The 23,729-nt window shown below is 41.6% G+C and overlaps 1 protein-coding gene across 1 annotated transcript in view; it reads left to right on the top strand.

The window, feature by feature from the left end:
* The window catches only part of mpzl3 (myelin protein zero-like 3), an 85,826-nt gene that overhangs the window by 53,640 nt on the left and 8,457 nt on the right, over window positions 1-23,729 (top strand). The window contains exon 3 of the mRNA XM_034167916.1: window positions 18,402-18,615. Within this exon, the coding sequence (XP_034023807.1) occupies window positions 18,402-18,615 (214 nt within the window). The remainder of the gene's footprint in view (window positions 1-18,401; window positions 18,616-23,729) is intronic.

The following is a 23,729-nucleotide window of genomic DNA, read 5'->3' on the forward strand; positions in this document are numbered from 1 at the left end:
GTGATGATGTGTGCAATGTGAGTGTCCAATCGGAACTGGTTCTCTGTCACATGGTTTTCCAAAATCCAATCGTAGGGCAGATTTACTTCATGTGATATGGCAAAGATAGTTTTCAGCAGTGATATCTTACTAGTTGGCCTGTTTGAATAACTGCTCCAATAGCATTTTTGCATTTTTTTGAACTTGAAAATTCTTCTCTGTTGTAAAGTTAATCAATATGAGATCAAAGCTTCAGCTTTTAGCTCATACCTTTTCTGTTAAGGGTCCAAAAAAGAACATTTTATTCATTTAAAATATCGGCTGATTTATCAGCAAATCAGCCGATTTATCGTTTATCAGCATTTTTTTTTCATCCAAATATCATTATCGTCAGCCTCAAAAAATCCATATCGGTCGGGCTCTTGTAATTACATACGTTCCCACACGAGGGCAAGATGTGTAACGCTGGCAGCTGCAGGTTTGGTGTTTAAAACGGCCGCAGTTTTTCTCTTTTCTGCAAATATATGTGCGTGTAGAAATGTATGTCTCCATATACATTTCTACACGCTTTACTTTTTCTTGTTCCCCCCTTTTTAATATTATTATATTTAAGTAAATATTGGAGGAGTGGGGTACAATTAGTTATACCTAAGAGCTAATGTTAGCTTATCTAGCCGGCCTTAGCAATGTTCATCGTAGCTTACAAAGTAGTTGGTTCTTTTGTGTTTGATAACCCACATTAATTCATACTTTTGCCCACATTTATTTTATATGTGTTTGTTAATACCGTTACTGTAGGTTTAACTACGCTATTATACACTAAATACTGTTTTTGTTTATCGTGTTAGCTTGCTGGGTACGGTGGGTTTATTCACGGCTAATTTAGCTCTTTTACCATAACTAGCTTATTTTTACCATTTACAATTCTATTTTACATGGTGTAGATTTTTAATGATTCATCAGTTTTTGTGTTCTTCTAAAGATGTCAGCATATAGCACCTAAGTTCTTAGGTTTCCATTTGATAGCATAATAATTATACTTTTTATTTTCCTATAGTATGCTAACAGAGTTACTTTAGATAGATACCAGTACACTCACAGCTTCTGCTTCTATAGCTTAGCCTACTAACTATATTTGATTTCACTGCTAGTCTACATACTAATTACCTTTACTACAATCTTCTCCTGTGATGTCTTATCCTTCTGATGTCTTATTATATATACCTTTTTCTTGAGCTGCTTGGGTGGGTAGGGAGAGTTCCCATGGGATAAAAAAGCTTTTTAACCTACCATCCCTGGTTCTCAAGACCAGGCACCTAAGTGGCTCTACTCTACTCTTTTCTGCTCTCCTATTTTACTCTTGCTTTTTAGATATTTAGATATACCTTTGTATACTGGCATAGTTCCACCTTAGAATTGGAATATAAGATATACCTTACTGAATTTTCATCTAACACCGCTCGCTTGGCACTTAGTGCGAATGGCCACACATTTTCTATCAGCACAAAAACAGTCAGCAGATGATCACTGTGGCGCTGGATGTGAAATTTGTCTAAGTGCCCCACGAGTATGGCTTTGCAGACACAGTGACATGTTGGTGTGTGCGCTGAACTGACAGGGTGTAGCCACCCACAGGAGCAGCTGTGGAGATCTGTGGTTCTGGACATCACGGCTGAGGAACACTTACCGTGTTTGGATGGACATGAACTAACAACTTCCCACTGACACGCATGTGTCCACTTGCTGTCATCATGTGGACATACATGAAAACGTATATTGCTGTTGCAGTGGGCTGCAGCAAGCGAGCACATGCACATTGACAGGCTACCCCAGGTGATCCGGACCGTGGGATCAAAACACGCAGTGGTGATCTGAATGTCAGGTTACCCACGTGAGCTCTGTTCCACATGACGCGGTGTCAGTCCTGTGGCACGCCGTCCACAAGACATGCAGGGCCGGCTGGACACGCCGCCAGTAGAAGTGGACATAAGAGCCCCCTGCCTCTCATTCATGTCATTTCATGACTGTACGTCTGTGACCATGGGTCATCTACAGAGGAACAGACGGTTCATACTTGTATTGTCCGCTTGGTAAGAGGAATTCAATAAAATGCAGTGTTTTTATATGGTGTGTGTGTGTGTGTGGTTTTTTTTTGTCTTTTTTTTTTAAGATGTCAGTGTCGTTCTTTATCAGGTATTTTCCCGCACCTTTCACAGGACAGCGATGGTAGTTTAGTGGTAGTCTCATTCTGGTAATCAGAGTTTATGGGTTTGAATCCTGTGAGTGACTTTTTTTTTAACCAGGGTTATTTAACCACAGTGTTCTGTGTGCGTCCTCTTTTATGTATTATTAATATCAGCTCAATGATATTCACTAATTATACAGCTGGTTTTTATTTTATTGTTCTCCACGTTAGCGGTGTGATGTGGTGCAGCTGCTCGCACTGTGTTCCTGCTCAAAAAACACCGTCGCGTGCACAAACCATCACACCGGGTTTGTCCACACCTACCCCTTGGCGCGATGTTTTTGTGGTTCGCTCATATGAGCTGTTTCGCAGTGAGTCGCCCTGAGTTGTACTTATTCGTATCATGTGTGAAGGGGCCCTAAGCTTTGGTTTGCTTTCTTTCTAATTTCATTAGTGGTTTTGGGGCGTTTATTGGCTCGTGTTCCCCCAGTCATATATCACTGGGAGACGCCATCAGTAAGCAAGTGGAAAGCTCAATCAGAAATAATAACTTGGCTGCCAAAGCTTTAGTGTCGGTCTGAAATGCTGCAGTGCTTCAGCAGTCAGCCTAATTACTTAATTCCAGATGAGTTAAATTTGTCAATTCAGAAGAGGCTGAGTGTTTATTCAAATATGCAGGTATGCTAATGAAACTTGACAATTGAATTCTGTTGAAAAATACGTAAAAATGCATCTAGTATGAGAATCTAAAGGTCTAGTTTGTCAAATGAAAGTCATTCATAGTCTAAAATGTGGCCTTTTTGTTAGAGGGGACCTGAGCTGAGAAACAAACCTATCTTAGGTAGTGTTGCTGAATTTCTCAAGAGCTGATCTGCACCGCTGGGTCTAATGTCTTCAGACCCAACAGACTTGTGTGCTCGCTCACTTAAGCTGTCTCTTGTTGCTCGAATTGTGCCAAGTCTTAGAAGTGATCAGCTGCGGATGAATAATGCTCGAGGAGATGAGGTTTATTAGCCATGCCTACAGTCAGTCTGACAGAAGAATGTAGCGTGTAGACACAGTTGTAAAACCATAAACCTCTATCAGTGGCTCTGATTGTTCAGGTGATTCCCTGTTTGCTTTTCATAGTTTATTGGGGTGACAACTATCATAATCCTTATTGACATTAGTTCTGATTTGTAAACTCTTAAGATCCTGAATAAGCTGGGCATTGTGGTGTTTGTTTGTTTTTAACCTCAGCAGCTCTGTGCAGTATCACAAAGAGTAAAAATATTGTTTTGGGGCTTTGTTCCTTCCCTGTTGCATTGTTTTATTATTTTTATTTTTTCCGTTTAGTTCTGTCAGACATAGATGCTTGCAAAGTCCCAAATTGGTCATGAACTGGAAAAAGGTTCGGGCTTCTTAAAATTCCATGAAGCCTCCTAAATGCCCCACAGTCATAAAAGTTTAAAATCCCATGTAAGGTGATAAGATTTTAACTATTACTAATATTATTTGCATAGTCTTATTTAGAAGAGTGCAGTAAATAAAAATGAAAAAAGTTTATTTAAACCAATAAAGGTCCATTTAAATAAAAAAATAAATAAATAAATCAATCAAAAGTCATGACTTTTTATAAAAGTCTATTTCTTTACCAGCCCTGGCATTTATATACAAAATCTTTAGCAGGGGTGGTGTAGTGGCCAAGTGGTTTGTGTGCTTGGTTTCAGTGTGGAAGGTTCAAACCCTATCCCTGCCACATTTCTCCATGTAATGTAGAGTTGCGTCAGGAAGGGTATCCAGTGTAAAACTTGTGCTAAATCAATGTGCAGATCTACCTTGGATCTGCTGTGGTGACCTTGAGAGAGAACGAGGGTGCAGCCGCTTTGCATGTGGATTTGGCCCAAGTTTTACACTGGATGGCCTTCCTGACGCAACTCTACATTGCATGGAGAAATGTGGCAGGGGTGGAGTCTGAACTGGGAACATTCTGCGCTGAAACCAAGCACACTAACCACTTGGCCACCACCCTATGCCCATCAACAATCATATAATCAATAATCACCAGTGACCCAGTTCCATTGGCAGCCATGTGTGCTGATGCTGTAACACTGTCTCCACCATGTTTCACAGGTATTGTTATATTTCTCTTCATGAGCTGTTCTTTTCCTTCTCCAGAGTCCACTCTTCTCATTATTCTGATATAAATTAATCTTGGGTTTTTTTGTCCAACAAATCTTCTTCCAGAGCCACCCACTCCCCCGTACATACACTTGATGTTTTCCTGGAAAAGTCTTATCGGGTATTCCTGTTCTTGACAGTTAGCACCTTGTAATAAACGCTCTGTATTTACAATCATGAAGTCGTGTCTCAATCATAACTTTGTAAATGATACACTGACCTGAGTGTTCTTGACTTGGCTATGAGAAGAAAAAAAATTCTGTGATCACCCACTTTAGTTGTCTTCCGTGGTCTTCAAGACCTTTTAGTGTTTCTTAGCTTCCCAATGTGTTCCTTCTTTCTAAGAAGGTAGCACATTGAACAGCTGTCAAATACGAACTTGCGCTTTGAATGAAGTCCACCCTTTTTATCTGCTTAATTTTCCATGGAATAACCACACCTGGCTATGAGACAGCTTGTCTCTGTTGTCCATTTCCTTTTGACCTCTGAAAGTGGATGACTTTGGCTGCAGTTTTGGTTAATGCGATATTTTTGTGAAACTCCTTGAATTAAAACTTGAAATCTACACCACAAGCACTTAAATTGTTTCATTTTAAATCCATTATGATGGTGTACAAATGCAGAATTACAAAAAATGGTCCCAATACTAATAAATCTGTAATTGTGATGGAAAACATTAAGATAGAAGGCACAGTATTGACCATATCCTCCTGTATTCTGGATACTGTACCGACCGTGTTTGTGCAGGTTTTTTTTTTTTTTTTTTTTTTTTGCGCGGTGGTGGACAGGGGAGTCCAGACCAACTTGCTAATATCAATCAATCAATCAATCAATTTTTTTATATAGCGCCAAATCACAACAAACAGTTGCCCCAAGGCGCTTTATATTGTAAGGCAAGGCCATACAATAATTATGTAAAACCCCAACGGTCAAAACGACCCCCTGTGAGCAAGCACTTGGCTACAGTGGGAAGGAAAAACTCCCTTTTAACAGGAAGAAACCTCCAGCAGAACCAGGCTCAGGGAGGGGCAGTCTTCTGCTGGGACTGGTTGGGGCTGAGGGAGAGAACCAGGAAAAAGACATGCTGTGGAGGGGAGCAGAGATCGATCACTAATGATTAAATGCAGAGTGGTGCATACAGAGCAAAACGAGAAAGAAACAGTGCATCATGGGAACCCCCCAGCAGTCTACGTCTATAGCAGCATAACTAAGGGATGGTTCAGGGTCACCTGATCCAGCCCTAACTATAAGCTTTAGCAAAAAGGAAAGTTTTAAGCCTAATCTTAAAAGTAGAGAGGGTGTCTGTCTCCCTGATCTGAATTGGGAGCTGGTTCCACAGGAGAGGAGCCTGAAAGCTGAAGGCTCTGCCTCCCATTCTACTCTTACAAACCCTAGGAACTACAAGTAAGCCTGCAGTCTGAGAGCGAAGCGCTCTATTGGGGTGATATGGTACTACGAGGTCCCTAAGATAAGATGGGACCTGATTATTCAAAACCTTATAAGTAAGAAGAAGAATTTTAAATTCTATTCTAGAATTAACAGGAAGCCAATGAAGAGAGGCCAATATGGGTGAGATATGCTCTCTCCTTCTAGTCCCCCGTCAGTACTCTAGCTGCAGCATTTTGAATTAACTGAAGGCTTTTTAGGGAACTTTTAGGACAACCTGATAATAATGAATTACAATAGGCCAGCCTAGAGGAAATAAATGCATGAATTAGTTTTTCAGCATCACTCTGAGACAAGGCCTTTCTGATTTTAGAGATATTGCGTAAATGCAAAAAAGCAGTCCTACATATTTGTTTAATATGCGCTTTGAATGACATATCCTGATCAAAAATGACTCCAAGATTTCTCACAGTATTACTAGAGGTCAGGGTAATGCCATCCAGAGTAAGGATCTGGTTAGACACCATGTTTCTAAGATTTGTGGGGCCAAGTACAATAACTTCAGTTTTATCTGAGTTTAAAAGCAGGAAATTAGAGGTCATCCATGTCTTTATGTCTGTAAGACAATCCTGCAGTTTAGCTAATTGGTGTGTGTCCTCTGGCTTCATGGATAGATAAAGCTGGGTATCATCTGCGTAACAATGAAAATTTAAGCAATACCGTCTAATAATACTGCCTAAGGGAAGCATGTATAAAGTGAATAAAATTGGTCCTAGCACAACCTTGTGGAACTCCATAATTAACTTTAGTCTGACGAAGATTCCCCATTTACATGAACAAATTGTAATCTATTAGACAAATATGATTCAAACCACCGCAGCGCAGTGCCTTTAATACCTATGGCATGCTCTAATCTCTGTAATAAAATTTTATGGTCAACAGTATCAAAAGCAGTACTGAGGTCTAACAGAACAAGCACAGAGATGAGTCCACTGTCCGAGGCCATAAGAAGATCATTTGTAACCTTCACTAATGCTGTTTCTGTACTATGATGAATTCTAAAACCTGACTGAAACTCTTCAAATAGACCATTCCTCTGCAGATGATCAGTTAGCTGTTTTACAACTACCCTTTCAAGAATTTTTGAGAGAAAAGGAAGGTTGGAGATTGGCCTATAATTAGCTAAGATAGCTGGGTCAAGTGATGGCTTTTTAAGTAATGGTTTAATTACTGCCACCTTAAAAGCCTGTGGTACATAGCCAACTAACAAAGATAGATTGATCATATTTAAGATCGAAGCATTAAATAATGGTAGGGCTTCCTTGAGCAGCCTGGTAGGAATGGGGTCTAATAAACATGTTGATGTTTGGATGAAGTAACTAATGAAAATATGAAAGCACAGAGTCTATTACTGTTTAATAATGTTCTTTCTCCTGGTAAGGCTCTATGCTGTGTCAGTGCCTGACATGTAAAAAGTCACATGAATTGGTAGGATACAAAAGCATTCATGTTTTTAGAAGAAATCAATATCTCTCTTCTGCTATACTCTGAGAGCAGACATGATGGCGATGCATCTCTGATCTTATCCTGCAAATAATTTAATACCCTCTTGTTATCGGACCAGAGTTCTTTAAGTGACTCAACCAGCTCAAGAAGACATGTACTTGGGAAGAATAATGTCCATTTGCTAATTTTACATTTAATTACTGTATTCTCCAGAGTAGAACAGTGTTTTTTTTTTTTCCCTGTATTATTAGCTCTTTGAGATTTTTGTGAGTTGCTGTAGTGAAGTTTTTATTATTAGGATTTATTCTTTTATTATAGTTTATTTTATTGAGTACTATAATTCTTGGGATCATCATCATCATACTCATAATAATTAGTATTAATAGAGAATGGTTTAGTTCTTTGGGGGGGGGAGTTATACAAGATGCCATGGAGTACAAGTCGCGGGACTTCACAAGATATTAAGATTCCACAACTTGTACTAAGGAAAATGCAGTTCTTTCAATTCAGATCCGGATCTGGAACACCTCCAAAATTTATTGTAGTCTTCCATGCCCTAATATGTATCTGTTGTGCAAATTTGGTGAGAATCTGAAGTTGTGTTGACATAATCATTCAAAGCCTATATAAAGTGAATCTTGATCCAGAATCCAGATCTGGATCACCTCCAAAATTTAGTGGAGTCTTCCATGCCCTAATATCTATGTGTTGTGCAAATTCGGTGAGAATCTGTGAAGTAGTTTTGATGTAATCCTTAAAAGCCTATAAAGTGAAATCCTGAACCAGAAACCAGATCCTGATCACGTCCAAAATTCAGTGGATTCTTCCATGCCCTAATATCTATCTGTTGGGCCAGTCGGTGAGAACCCGTGAAGTACTTTTGACATAATCCTTCAAAGCAAATATAAAGTGAAATCTTGATCCAGAATACAGATCTGGATCACCTCCAAAATTTATTGGAATCTTCCCTGGCATAATGTGTATCTGTGTTCAAAATTTGGTGAGAATCCGTGAAGTCATGTTGACGTAATCTTTCAAAGCCTATATAAAGTGAATCTTGATCCAGAATCTGGATCCGGATCACCTATAAAATTTGAGTCTTCCCTGGCGTGGTGAAAATATGGTGAGAATCCATGAAATCGTTTTGATGTAATTCTTTAAAGCCTATATAAAGCTGACTGTGTGTGTGTTCGCACACCTGCACTTTCAACCTAAGGGCCCCAGTGACGTGCCCCCACTCACCATACCAAGTTTGGTGTCGATTGCTTAATTACTGTGGCTGTGCATAGCGGAGCAGGTCGCAATCCAAATATATAAGGCTGGCCGTGTATGTGTGTGTTTGTGCGCGTGCGCTTTCACCTTAAGGGCTCCAAAGACGTGCCCCCAGTCACCATACCAAGTTTGGCGTCAATTGCTTAATTACTGTGGCAGTTCACCCCAATATATAACATTTAAACTTTAAGTGTATGTATGTATATGTGTATGTGTGAATGTATGTATATGTGTGTATATACATACACTCAACAAAAATATAAACGCAACACTTTTGGTTTTGCTCCCATTTTGTATGAGATGAACTCAAAGATCTAAAACTTTTTCCACATACACAATATCACCATTTCCCTCAAATATTGTTCACAAACCAGTCTAAATCTGTGATAGTGAGCACTTCTCCTTTGCTGAGATAATCCATCCCACCTCACAGGTGTGCCATATCAAGATGCTGATTAGACACCATGATTAGTGCACAGGCGTGCCTTAGACTGCCCACAATAAAAGGCCACTCTGAAAGGTGCAGTTTTATCACACAGCACAATACCACAGATGTCGCAAGATTTGAGGGAGTGTGCAATTGGCATGCTTGACAGCAGGAATGTCAACCAGAGCTGTTGCTCGTGTATTGAATGTTCATGTCTCTACCATAAGCCGTCTCCAAAGGCGTTTCAGAGAATTTGGCAGTACATCCAACCAGCCTTACAACCGCAGACCACGTGTAACCACACCAGCCCAGGACCTCCACATCCAGCATGTTCACCTCCAAGATCGTCTGAGACCAGCCACTCGGACAGCTGCTGAAACAATCGGTTTGCATAACCAAAGAATTTCTGCACAAACTGTCAGAAACCGTCTCAGGGAAGCTCATCTGCATGCTCGTCGTCCTCATTGGGGTCTCGACCTGACTCCAGTTCGTCATCGTAACCGACTTGAGTGGGCAAATGCTCACATTCGCTGGCGTTTGACACGTTGGAGAGGTGTTGTCTTCACGGATGAATCCCGGTTCACACTGTTCAGGGCAGATGGCAGACAGCGTGTGTGGCGTCGTGTGGGTGAGCGATTTTCTGATGTCAATGTTGTGGATCGAGTGGCCCATGGTGGCGGTGGGGTTATGGTATGGGCAGGCATCTGTTATGGACGAAGAACACAGGTGCATTTTATTGATGGCATTTTGAATGCACAGAGATACCGTAACGAGATCCTGAGGCCCATTGTTGTGCCATACATCCAAGAACATCACCTCATGTTGCAGCAGGATAATGCACGGCCCCATGTTGCAAGGATCTGTACACAATTCTTGGAAGCTGAAAATGTCCCAGTTCTTGCATGGCCGGCATACTCACTGGACATGTCACCCATTGGGCATGTTTGGGATGCTCTGGACCGGCGTATACGACAGCGTGTACCAGTTCCTGCCAATATCCAGCAACTTCGCACAGCCATTGAAGAGGTGTGGACCAACATTCCACAGGCCACAATTGACAACCTGATCAACTCTATGTGAAGGAGATGTGCTGCACTGCATGAGGAAAATGGTGGTCACACCAGATACTGACTGGTATCCCCCCCAATAAAACAAAACTGCACCTTTCAGAGTGGCCTTTTATTGTGGAGAGTCTAAGGCACACCTGTGCACTAATCGTGGTGTCTAATCAGCATCTTGGTATGGCACACCTGTGAGGTGGGATGGATTATCTCAGCAAAGGAGAAGTGCTCACTATCTCAGATTTAGATTGGTTTGTGAACAATATTTGAGGGAAATGGTGATATTGTGTATGTGGAAAAAGTTTTATATCTTTGAGTTCATCTCATACAAAATAGGAGCAAAACCAAAAGTGTTGCATTTATATTTTTGTTGAGTGTATGTATGTATGTGTGTATATATATGTATGTATGTGTATGTATATATACGAGGTCTGTCCATAAAGTATTGTACCTTTTTTTTTTTTTAACTATATGGATTTGATTCATATGTTTTCACGTCAGACAAGCTTGAACCCTCGTGCGCATGCGTGAGTTTTTCCACGTCTGTCGGTGACGTCATTCGCCTGTGAGCACGCCTTGTGGAAGGAGTGGTCCCGCCCCGTCGTCGGATTTTCATTGTCTGGAAATGGCGGAATAATTTGGGGTTTTTTTCCATCAGAATTTTTTCAGAAGCTGTTAGAGACTGGCACCTGGAAACCATTCGAAAAATTTATCTGACTTTCGGTGAAAATTTTACGGGCTTCACAGAGAATAAGGTCTGTTAGTACAGCTTTAAGGACCCCTTTAAGGACGCTCGGCGCACCGCGCTCTGAGCTGCGACGACACGGCGCAAGCCACCGGACCATTTCTAAACGGATGGCTCTGTGGATACGAGACCGTCGTGTGCTCTTTCTCTGGTTATCACAAGAGCTGGACATTAGCCATTTTCCGTAAGATTTCACTTTTAACGAGATTTTGTCATGGAAAGCCGCGCAGAGGCTTCGCACGTCACGACCGATTCGCATTGGAAGCGAGACAAAGGAACACCTCCGTTTTGGCGTGGCAGAGGACAAGTTTGGACATGTCTCTCGGCTTTCAATGCTTACCAGTCCAGTAAGTATCAGTGAAATTGTGGAGAGCTGGACATGTCCAAACTTGTCCTCTGCCACGCCAAAACGGAGGTGTTCCTTTGTCTCGCTTCCAAAGCGAATCGGTCTTTACGCGTGAAGCCTCCGCGCGGCTTTCCATGACAAAACCTCTTGTTAAAAGTGAAATCTGCCGGAAAATGGCTGATGTCCAGCTCTTGTGATAACCAGAGAAAGAGCACACGAGGGTCTCATATCCACAGAGCCATCCGTTTAGAAATGGTCCGGTGGCTTGTGCCGCGTCGTCGGAGCTCGGCGCGCTGAGCGTCCTTAAAGGGGTCCTTAAAGCTGTACTAACAGACCTTATTCTCTGTGAAGCCCGTAAAATTTTTACCGAAAGCCAGATAAATTTTTCGAATGGTTTCCAGGTGCCAGTCTCTAACAGCTTCTGAAAAAATTCCGATGGAAAAAACCCCCAAATCATTCCGCCATTTCGTGACAATGAAAATCCGACGACGGGGCAGGACCACTCCTTCCACAAGTCGTGCTCACAGGCGAATGATGTCACCGACAGGCGTGGAAAAACTCACGCATGCGTACAAGGGTTCAAGCTTGTCTGACGTGAAAACATATGAATCAAATCCATATAGTTTAAAAAAAAAATGAAAAGGTACGATACTTTATGGACAGACCTTGTGTGTGTGTGTATATATATATATATATATATATATATATATATATATATATATATATATATATATAATATAGAGAGAGAGAGAGAGAGAGTGAGGAAAATAAGTATTTGAACACCCTGCGATTTTGCAAGTTCTCACACTTAGAAATCATGGAGGAGTCTGAAATTTTCATCTTAGTTGCATGTCCACTGTGAGAGACATAATCTAAAAAAAAAAAATCATACATTGTGATTTCCGGATTTTTTTTTTTTTTTTAGATTATGTCTCTCACAGTGGACATGCACCTAAGATGAAAATTTCAGACCCCTCCATGATACCAACCAGCAAGAATTCCGGCTCACACAGACCTGTTAATTTTTCTTTAAGAAGCCCTCTTATTCTGCACGCTTTACCTGTATTAATTGCACCTGTTTGAACTTGTTACTTGTATAAAAGACACCTGTTCACACACTCAATCAATCACTCTCCAACCTGTCCACCATAGCCAAGACCAAAGAGCTGTCTAAGGACACCAGGGACAAAACTGTAGACCTGCACAAGGCTGGGATAGACTACAGGACAACAGGCAAGCAGCTTGGTAGAAGACAACTGTTATGATTATTTATTAGAAAGTGGAAGAAACACAAGATGAGTGTCAACTCCCTCAGTCTGGGATTCCATGCAAGATCTCATTTTGTGGGGTAAGGATGATTCTGAGAAAGATCAGAACTACACAGGAGGACCTGGTCAATGACCTGAAGAGAGCTGGGACCACAGTCACAAAGATTACATTAGTAACACATGATGCTGTCATGGTTCAACATCCTGCGGGCAGCAAGGTCCCCCTACTCAAGCCAGCACATGTCCAGGCCCGTTTGAAGTTCACCAGTGACCATCTGGATGATCCAGAGGAGGCATGGGAGAAGGTCATGTGATCAGATGAGACCAGAATAGAGCTTTTTGGAATCAACTCCACTTACCATGTTTAGAGGATGAGAACAACCCCAAGAAAACCATCCCAGCCATGAAGCATGGGGGTGGAAACATCATACTCTGCGGGTGTTCTTCTGCAAAGGGGACAGGACGACTGCACTGTATTGAAGGGAGGATGGATTGGGTCATGTATTGTGAGATTTTGGCAAACAACCTCCTTCCCTCAGTAAGAGCATTGAAGATGGGTCATGGCTGGGTTTTCCAACATGACAATGACCCCAAACACACAGCCAGGGCAACTAAGGAGGGACTCCGTAAGAAGCATTTCAAGGTCCTGGAGTGGCCTGGCCAGTCTCCAGACCTGAACTCAATAGAAAATCTTTGGAGGGAGCTGAAACTCCAAACCTGAAAGATCGAGAGAAGATCTGTATGGAGGAGTGGACCAAAATCCCTGCTGCAGTGTGTGCAAACCTGGTGGAAAAACTACAGGAAACATTTGACCTCTGTAATTGCAAATAAAGGCTACTGTACCAAATATTAACATTGATTTTCACAGGTATTCAAATACTTATTTGCAGCAGTAACATACAAATAAATTATAAAAAAAAACATACATTGTGATTTCCGGATTTTTTTTTTTTTTTTTTTTTTTTTTTTTTTTTTTTTAAGATTGTGTGTCTCTCACAGTGGACATGCACCTAAGATGAAAATGTCAGACCCCTCTGTGATTTCTAAGTGGGAAATCAAAATCGCAGGGTATTCAAATACTTATTTTCCTCACTGTGTGTGTGTGTGTGTGTGTGTGTGTGTGTATATACACACACACACACACACACACACACACACACACACACACAGTGGTTTGCAAAACTATTCAGCCACTTGGTATTTGACATTTTAATTTGTTTATGGCGTTTCAAATACAAAAAGTAAATCAGGCTTCTCAGTAGGGATGTGAATCTTTCAACAACTCACGATTCAATTCGATTCCGATTCTTGGGGTGACGATTCGATGCAGAATAGATTTTTGATGCAAATAGTTATATTACTTAAAAAATGTTTGTTTAAGAAAATGCAGCTTTACAAGGTTAATCAAATGATTCTAGATGTAAATTTACTTATTTGCTTTGCTCTTTCGGAGTTGGCTGGCAGTTTAGCGAAGCGCTGGTCAGTAGTCGGCAGAGACCACTGCTCCGCTCTTTTAGCTCCGGGTGATGACGTACCATGTGGGCTTGCGGATTTGAAGTGTTTCGGAAGTACTTGACTTTCATTTTGCAGATATTGCACACTACATAAGTCATATCAAGCTCCTTCTTGTGCAGCAAATAATAAAATCCAAAATGCTCCCAAATATTTGCCTTCAGCAAAGACGGTGCTGGCTGAATTAGCTCTTTGTCCGCCATGCTAAGCTACAGCCACTGAACTCCGCAACTCACGAGTGTTTGAAGCATGCCGGACCCCCCCCCCCCCCCCCCCCCCCCCCCCCCTTCGCAGGGACGCTGCAGTACGGAAGCCGTTAAAGAAAATGTTTAAAAAATGCTTTATAAATATCGATTCTTGGACATTTTGGATCGATTCAGAATCGTAATAAATAAAAATCGCGATTCGGACATGAATCAAATTTTTTTTTTTTTTCCGACAGTCCTACTTCTCAATATAAAATATTCTAAAAATATCTTCCTTAGACTCAAACTGAAAACAAATCTCTACAACTTGATATAAACTAATTAAAAATATAAAAGCCAAGATGATGGGTTGCATAAATAATCAACCCCTTTGGTGTAATACCTGTAAATAATCAGTTTAATTGCCAGTTTTCTTCAGACAAGTCAGGAGATCGATACATGAACATTTCCAAGTCACTGAATGTCTTGAACTTTATTTACATCAGTTATGAAGAAATACAAACAATATGGCAATCTATGGTAAATCTGTTTGGAGTAGACAGTTCTCAATAAATATATGTGGGTGTGTGTGTGTATACGAGGTCTGCAAGAAAAGAAACAGACCGTTTTATTTAAAAAAAAAAAACTATATGGATTTGAATCACATGTGATTACATCAACCAAGCTTGAACCCTCGTGCGCATGCGTGAGTTTTTTCACACCTGTCGGTGACGTCATTCGCCTGTGAGCACGCCTTGTAGAAGGAGTGGTCCAGCCCCCTCGTCGGAATTCCTTTGTCTGAGAAGTTGCTGAGAGACTGGCGCTGTGCTTGATCAAAATTTTTTCAAAAACTGTGAGGCACATCCGAGTGGACACCATTCGAGAAATTCAGCTGGTTTTCGGTGAAAATTTTAACGGCTGATGAGAGATTTTGGATTGTTTCTATCGCTTTAAGGACTTCCCACGGAGCGGGACATCGCGCAGCGCTCCGAGGCGACGTCGTCATCCTGTTTCAAGCTGAAAAGCTCCAAATTTAAGCCTCTGTTGACCCAGGACGTCGTGAGAGAACAGAGAACTTTCAGAAGAGGTCGGAATCAGCACTTTATCCGGACATTCCACTGTTAGAGATTTTTTGAATGAAAGACGTGCGGACGGATTGGCCACAGGAAAAACACCTCCGTGTTGATAACCATTTGTAAAATCCAGGCGGCTTTTGGTGGCTTTCAGTTGAGTGAGTATCTGAGAAATTGTTTAACAGTAGGGCATGTTCCAACTTGTCCTTAAGGCTTCCAACGGAGGTGTTTTTCCTGTGGCAGGCGCTCCGCGCCGGCTGCGAGCCGAAAACCAGCTGAATTTCTCGAATGGTGTCCCCTCGGATGTGCCTCAGTTATTGAAAAAATTTTGATCAAGCACAGCGCCAGTCTCTCAGCAACTTCTCAGACAAAGGAATTCCGACGAGGGGGCTGGACCACTCCTTCCACAAGGCGTGCTCACAGGCGAATGACGTCACCGACAGGCGTGAAAAAACTCTCGCATGCCCACGAGGGTTCAAGCTTGGCTGATGTAATCACACGTGATTCAAATCCATATGGTCTTTTAAAAAAATAATAAGGTCCGATACTTTTCTAACAGACCTCGTGTGTGTGTGTATATTTATGTATATATATGTATGTATATGTACGATGTCTGTTAGTAAAGTAACAGACCTCTTTATTTTTTGCAAAAACTGTATGGATTTGAATCGTGTGATTGCATCAGCCAAGCTTGAACCTTCGTGCGCATGCATGAGTTTTTTCACGCCTGTGGGTTGCGTCATTCGCCTGTGAGCACGCCTTGTGGGAGGAGTGGTCCAGCCCCCTCGTCGGATTTTCATTGTCATGAAATTGGCTGATTGACTGCTGCTTTGCTTAATCAAAAATTTTTCAGAAAGCGTGAGAGACAGCCAAGTGGAAACCATTTGGAAAATTCAGATGGCTTTCGGTGAAGATCTCATGGGGATCACACAGAGTAAGGACAATTACAACTGGATTTAAGACGGCCCACAGCGGCGGATGGCGCGCCGCGCACCGAGCGGCGATCGACAGGCTCAGACGACCACATCATTTCCAAAGTGAACGCTTTGTTGATCCGGGATGACTACCAGAGAAATGGCAAGACAGCTGGACATCGCACTTTTTCGGCACATTCCACTGTTACAGGAGTTTTTGTAATGGAAAGAGGAGCGGAGAAATCCGCCACGGAGCCGCTCATGGCGCGGGACGAAAGCACCTCCGTGTTGGTCTCACAGGACAAGCCCTAACATGCTCAGCTCTTGCACCATTCGGAAAATTCAGACAGCTTTCGGTGGCTTTTCAGTCGTGTGACTATCTGAGAAATTGTGGACGAGCTGGACATGCCACAACATGTCCTGTGAGGCTTCATCACAGTGTTGCTTTTTGTTCTGTGCCCTGCGCCTCCGTCCCGAGGCGCGAAATCCTCCGCACGTGTTTTCATGCCAAAAAAGTGCTGATGTCAAACTCTTCTGCCATTTCTGTGGTTGTCAGACGACGTCCCGGATCAACAAAGCGTTTACTTTGGAAATGAACGGCACATTCTACTTTTATGAACACTACTGTCCGGGAGATGGCAGTAGAGACCCTGACAACTTGCTAAGACAAATATTCCAAATAAATAATCCGTGTCTGCAATGTTTAAGATGCATGGAATTTAATAATAGTGTATGACATAAGCAAGACGTTAAAGAGCAAACAGGAAGAGATTGCAGCTGACAGTGATTCCAAATGAAAATAATGGAGAAGCAACCTGAGCTGCTTCTGGCATTTTTACATAAAACAAACACTAACAATGTCTATAAACCTAGAGAATATATTTTAGGCACAATACACAAAGGGTTTAATGGTGTTGTATGTGTGGAGCCTGATTAGAGTGTCTCAAATCCATTTCTGCTGTTGTGAACTTTTGCCCATAATGCACTGTGTGGAGACAGCATGTCCACACTAAAACCTTCAAAATTAGTGCATTACTTTAAAACAAAAACATATCTGATGTTTTCACTTTATAAAACTCCAGACGTGACTTGTCCGAAATTAGTTTGGTTAAAATTTTAGCCATAGGTTAAAACTGTATGCCTCTGGATGACTTGGGTGATATTGCCAGCAAGTCAGTATGGTGTCAAAAGAAATTATCTTTTTTTTTTTTTTTTTTTTTTTTTTTTGCATTTTCTTTCTTTTCTGTGACCAGTTCTCCTCTGTCTGAAGAGGATAGAGCAGTTTCTCCTGAAACTAGCTCTCCTCTTTTTGCAGAGGATAGAACTGTACATCTACTACAAAACATTTAACAGGTGGGTCCTCAAATCTTTGATATCGGACTTCATAAATGTTTCTAACTGTTAAGCTTTATTTACCACTCGTGCAAAAAATGTTAGCGGTCTAAAAATTATTGAACCAAAATTTTTCGAAAGATAATTGGTCCGCTGATGAATTCAAAGTTATCTGAAAAGTTAATCCAAGTGAAAACATTAGCTTCGATAATTAGTGGTTAGCAGATTAACGGAACTGTGCCCACCACTGCCTATGTCTCCTTTAGAGTTGTGTGCATGTCTTGGTGGCTTCCTTCACTTGTTTTCAGAACTGCCAACTCAATACAGCTTTACCATACTGTTTGTATTTTTTAATGATTGATGTAAAGGAAGTCCAAGACATATTTAGTGACTTAAATGTTCTAGTGTCCATCTGTTAATTGCTTATTTAACTTGTCCAACTGCTTAATGAGCTCTTAGAATGGAGGTACTATGTATACCAATAGACAGAATTCCTAAAGGAGTAATACAATCTTTTTGTTAAACACTATGAATTAAAGCTAACAAATTACACTAAAGGCACATGTTGCTTGTTTCCTGTAGTCTCCATTGTAGCAGTGTACAGAGGCCAGATTACAAAATTGTCCCTGTCTGAATACTTATAGACCTGGCTGTATTTTCACAAGGCCATGCAGTGCCAAATCTTACTCAGACCTGGGTGGGGATTTGCCAGTTCACAGCTCCTTATTATATGCCCCTGTGGATAAGAGAACTTTCTTCAGGATCGCATTACTTGGATGTTGCGCCTGGAAGAAACTGCACAACAGAGCTGTGACAGGAAAAAGGTGGTGAATGCCTTTTCCCCCCACTTCAGTGAATTTCAAATGTTACTTCTGCAAATGTAATTTTCTTTTCCATGATTTTGCCCATCTGAATGTCAGTCACTGAGACCACTTTCTGTGTTGGCAATTTATTAAATTGTACACTGTCACTGTAAACAGGCCCATTTGATTTATGCATATTTGTTTATATATATATATTCCCCCCCCCCCTTATTTTTTCTTGTTCCAGTTTTTTCACTTTTCCTCACAGGTGTTTTATCCAACTGAGGGTCAGTTCCGTGGTCGAATCCAATGGCAAGGAAGACCGGCACATGGGGATGCTTCTATTCTTCTGATAAATGCAACCTTAAACGATAATGGGACATACACTTGTTCCGTCAGAAATCCTCCTGATGTTCATGGGTCTCCAACTTCACAAACAGTGCTCACCGTCACAAACAAACGTAAGAAGGGTTATGAACACTTAATGTACTGTACATTATGAAGTAGGACCTGCTTCGTCACGCAGCATCAGTGTACTTCTTCTTAAAATCTTTATCTGTTAATAATGAGCACACTTTTAATGGATGTGATGTAATGGCTAATGATTGTGTTCAGTCACAGAGTGGGCTGAAGTAGGTGATGGTCTAGTGGTTAAGGTGTTGGGCTTGAGATAAGAAGATCCTCGGTTCAAAGCCCAGCCTGACTGGAAAGTCATTAAGGGGCCTTGGGCAAGGTCTTTAATCCCCTAGTTGCTCCCGATGTATAGTGACTGCCTGGTATGGCAGCACCCTCACATTGGGGTGAATGTGAGGCATTATTTGTAAAGTTCTTTGAGCATCTGATGCAGATGGAAAAGCGCTATACAAATGCATTCCATGTACCATTTAAGAACATCACTTTATGAAGCCGTGTGTCTGTATATATACATATATATATATATATATATATACGAGGTCTATTAGAAAAGTATCCGACCTTATTATTTTTTTCAAAAACCATATGGATTTGAATCATGTGTGATTGCGTCAGCCAAGCTTGAACCTTTGTGCGCATGCATGAGTTTTTTCACGCCTGTCGGTTGCGTCATTTGCCTGTGAGCAGGCTTTGAGTGAGGAGTGGTCCACCCCTCTCGTCGTTTTTTTTCATTGTTTAGGAATGGCTCAGAGACTGCCGCTTTGCTTGATCAAATTTTTTTCAGAAACTGTGAGGGACATCAAAGTGGACACCATTCGAGAAATTCAGATGGTTTTTGGTGAAACTTTTATGGGCTTCAAAGAGATTACGGAGTGTTACCGTCGCTTTAAGGACGGCCCAGAGCGACTGGTGGTGCGCCACGCTCCGAAGCCTCCATCGACAGGCTGAGTGACCATTTCATTTCTAAACGGATGGCTGTATGGATCCGTGACCATCGTGTGCAATTTCTCTGGTTATCACAAGAGCTGGACATCAACCATTTTCCGGCAGATTTCACTTTTAACAAGAGATTTTGTCAGGGAAAGCTGAGCGGAGGCTTCGTGCGTCACGATGGATTCGCTACTGGAACGAGACAAAACCACCTCCGTTTCGGTCTCACAGGACGGCTTTGAGATGGCGTTCAGACAGCTGTCGGTGATTTTTCCATCGAGTGATTATCCGAGAAATTGTGGATGTGCCTGGACATGCCAGAACATGTCCTGTGAGGCTTCATCACGGCGTTGCTTTGCGCCATGCGGCAACGCCGCGACGTGCGAAGCCTCTGCTCCTCTTTCCATGACAAAAACTCCTGTAACAGTGGAATGTGCCGTTCATTTCCAAACTGGACGCTGTGTTTTATCCGGGATGTCATCTGGCTAGCACAGGAATTGTGAAAAGACGTGGACATCAGCACTTTTTTGGCACATTGAGACAGATGTGCGGAGGAATTCCGCGCGTCGCGGCGATGCCGCATGGTGCAAAGCAACGCAGTGATGAAGCCTCACTGGACATGTTCTGGCATGTCCAGGCACATCCACAATTTCTCGGATAATCACTCGATGGAAAAACCACCGACAGCTGTCTGAATGCCATCTCAAAGCCGTCCTGTGAGACCGAAACGTAGGTGGTTTTGTCTTGTTCCAGTAGCGAATCCATCGTGATGCGCGAAGCCTCCCTCGGCTTTCCATGACAAAATCTCTTGTTAAAAGTGAAATCTGCTGGAAAATGGTTGATGTCCAGCTCTTGTGATAACCAGAGAAATTGCACACGATGGTCACGGATCCATACAGCCATCCGTTTAGAAATGAAATGGTCGCTCAGCCTGTTGATGGTGGCTTCGGAATGCGACGCGCCACCAGTCGCTCTGGGCTGTCCTTAAAGCGACAGTAACACTCCGTAATCTCTTTGAAGCCCATAAAATTTTCACCAAAAACCATCTGAATTTCTCGAATGGTGTCCACTTGGATGTGCCTCACAGGTTCTGAAAAAATTTTGATCAAGCAAAGCGGCAGTCTCTGAGCCATTCCTAAACAATGAAAAAAACGACGAGAGGGGTGGACCACTCCTCACTCGAAGCCTGCTCACAGGCGAATGACGCAACTGACAGGCGTGAAAAAACTCACGCATGCGCACGAAGGTTCAAGCTTGGCTGACGCAATCACACATGATTCAAATCCATATGGTTTTTGAAAAAAAATAAGGTGGGATACTTTTCTAATAGACCTCGTATACTATAAAGAGTGCAGCATACCCAACAGTTAATAAATAAGCATGTCGTGCATTCAAAAAGTATCTGACCTTATTTTGTCCTCACTCATCACTCACGTATCTTTAACCATTTGTCTGGGACCGGTGTCACCGACCAAACGGTCTCCTCTAAAAATTGGTCCATCCTGCCTTCACTGCACATGCGTCTGAGACTGACTCTGACTCTGAGTCTGACTCTCTACACCCAGTGCAATCAAAGGGAATGATGTAATTATTAACCATCAGAAACAAATTAAGACCACTTAAATCATTCTAAAGTCAGTTTTAAGCAGAAATGAAGTGATAATCGGTGAATCTCTACTAATGCTCTGAAATGACGTAGGCGCAGGAGCAGCACGTCAGACTCAGAGATGAGCCTTCTTAGCCAAATATTCTGCCTCTAAGAGCCACTATAGTCCCACGTTTGTTGAGTAACTGGACTCATACCAAAAAAAAAAAAAAAAAAAAAAAAAGCTACTTGGCTCATTATTCGGTGGGACCAGGGCTTTAGAAGTCACAAGTTCAGTCTGTCAGTGCTGAGGCCTCTGGTCCCACAGAGAGCATACAACCCCTGGCAAAAATTATGGAATCACTGGCCTCAGAGGATGTTCATTCAGTTGTTTAATTTTGTAGAAAAAAAGCAGATCACAGACATGACACAAAACTAAAGTCATTTCAAATGGCAACTTTCTGGCTTTAAGAAACACTAAGAAATCAGGAAAAAAAAAATTGTGGCAGTCAGTAACGGTTACTTTTTTTAGACCAAGCAGAGAGAAAAAAATATGGAATCACTCAATTCTGAGGAAAAAATTATGGAATCATGAAAAACAAAAGAATGCTCCAACACATCACTAGTATTTTGTTGCACCACCTCTGGCTTTTATAACAGCTTGCAGTCTCTGAGGCATGGACTTAATGAGTGACAAACAGTACTCTTCATCAATCTGGCTCCAACTTTCTCTGATTGCTGTTGCCAGATCAGCTTTGCAGGTTGGAACCTTGTCATGGACCATTTTCTTCAACTTCCACCAAAGATTTTCAATTGGATTAAGATCCGGACTATTTGCAGGCCATGACATTGACCCTATGTGTCTTTTTGCAAGGAATGCTTTCACAGTTTTTGCTCTATGGCAAGATGCATTATCATCTTGAAAAATGATTTCATCATCCTCAAACATCCTTTCAATTGATGGAATAAGAAAAGTGTCCAAAATATCAATGTAAACTTGTGCATTTATTGATGATGTAATGACAGTCATCTCCCCAGTGCCTTTACCTGACATGCAGCCCCATATCATCAATGACTGTGGAAATTTACATGTTCTCTTAGGCAGTCATCTTTATAAATCTCATTGGAACGGCACCAAACAAAAGTTCCAGCATCATCACCTTGCCCAATGCAGATTCGAGATTCATCACTGAATATGACTTTCATCCAGTCATCCACAGTCCACAATTGCTTTTCCTTAGCCCATTGTAACCTTGTTTTTTTCTGTTTAGGTGTTAATGATGGCTTTCGTTTAGCTTTTCTGTATGTAAATCCCATTTCCTTTAGGCGGTTTCTTACAGTTCAGTCACAGACGTTGACTCCAGTTTCCTCCCATTCGTTCCTCATTTGTTTTGTTGTGCATTTTCAATTTTTGAGACATATTGCTTTACGTTTTCTGTCTTGACGCTTTGATGTGTTCCTTGGTCTACCAGTATGTTTGCCTTGAACAACCTTCCCATGTTGTTTGTATTTGGTCCAGAGTTTAGACACAGCTGACTGTGAACAACCAACATCTTTTGCAACATTGCGTGATGATTTACCCTCTTTTAAGTGTTTGATAATCCTCTCCTTTGTTTCAATTGACATCTCTCGTGTTGGAGCCATGATTCATGTCAGTCCACTTGGTGCAACAGCTCTCCAAGGTGTGATCACTCCTTTTTAGATGCAGACTAACGAGCAGATCTGATTTGATGCAGGTGTTAGTTTTGGGGATGAAAATTTACAGGGTGATTCCATAATTTATTCCTCAGAATTGAGTGATTCCATATTTTTTTCTCTCTGCTTTTCTAAAAAAGTAACCGTTACTGACTGCCACAATTTTTTTCCTGATTTCTTATAGTGTTTCTTAAAGCCAGAAAGTTGCCATTTGAAATGACTTTAGTTTTGTATCATGTCTGTGATCTGCTTTTTTTCTACAAAATTAAACAACTGAATGAACATCCTCCGAGGCGGGTGATTCCATAATTTTTGCCAGGGGTTGTAGAAGAAGATAGCGGTGTGTACACTGGATCTGTCCGCTGTATTTATTTTATTGTTCATTTGTTCAACTTCATAATGTTATTTGTAGCTCCTTGCACTTTGTGTGAAGGTCATGTTGAAAGTTTCTGTGAATTAAACATGCGCTGCAAAACATTTAGAGAAAGTTTTCTGTTAAGAGTGTTATACTAAATTTTGACACCTTTTTGACTCTTTTTACTGCAGGCAAATATCTGTCTCCAAGCCTCGTCAATAATCAGTAACTGTATCGGCCCTTTAAAAATCCTTATCGGTCGACCCCTAAACGTGACGGAATGACTTGAGCCCGTCTCGGCAGGCAGATTGTTGCACAGAACAGTTCCACGATAAGCGGGAGCTTTGTGGCCTGCTGACTTCTTTTCAAGCTTAGGGATACACTGTAGTCCTGAGAATGCAGAGCCTGGGCCAGTATGTAAGGTTTTATTAGGTCTGTCAGATAGGGAGGCGTTAGTCCATGAAGGATTTTGTCTGTTTGTAACAAACTTTAAAATCCTACCTCACAGGGACAGGAAGCCAGTGAAGGGAGGCTAAAATCTGGGTGATATGGTTAAACTTCCTAGTTAAGGTTCTCGCAGCAACATTTTGAACCAG

This window comes from Thalassophryne amazonica, chromosome 4 (assembly GCF_902500255.1).
Source record: "Thalassophryne amazonica chromosome 4, fThaAma1.1, whole genome shotgun sequence".
NCBI classification, from domain to species: domain Eukaryota; kingdom Metazoa; phylum Chordata; class Actinopteri; order Batrachoidiformes; family Batrachoididae; genus Thalassophryne; species Thalassophryne amazonica.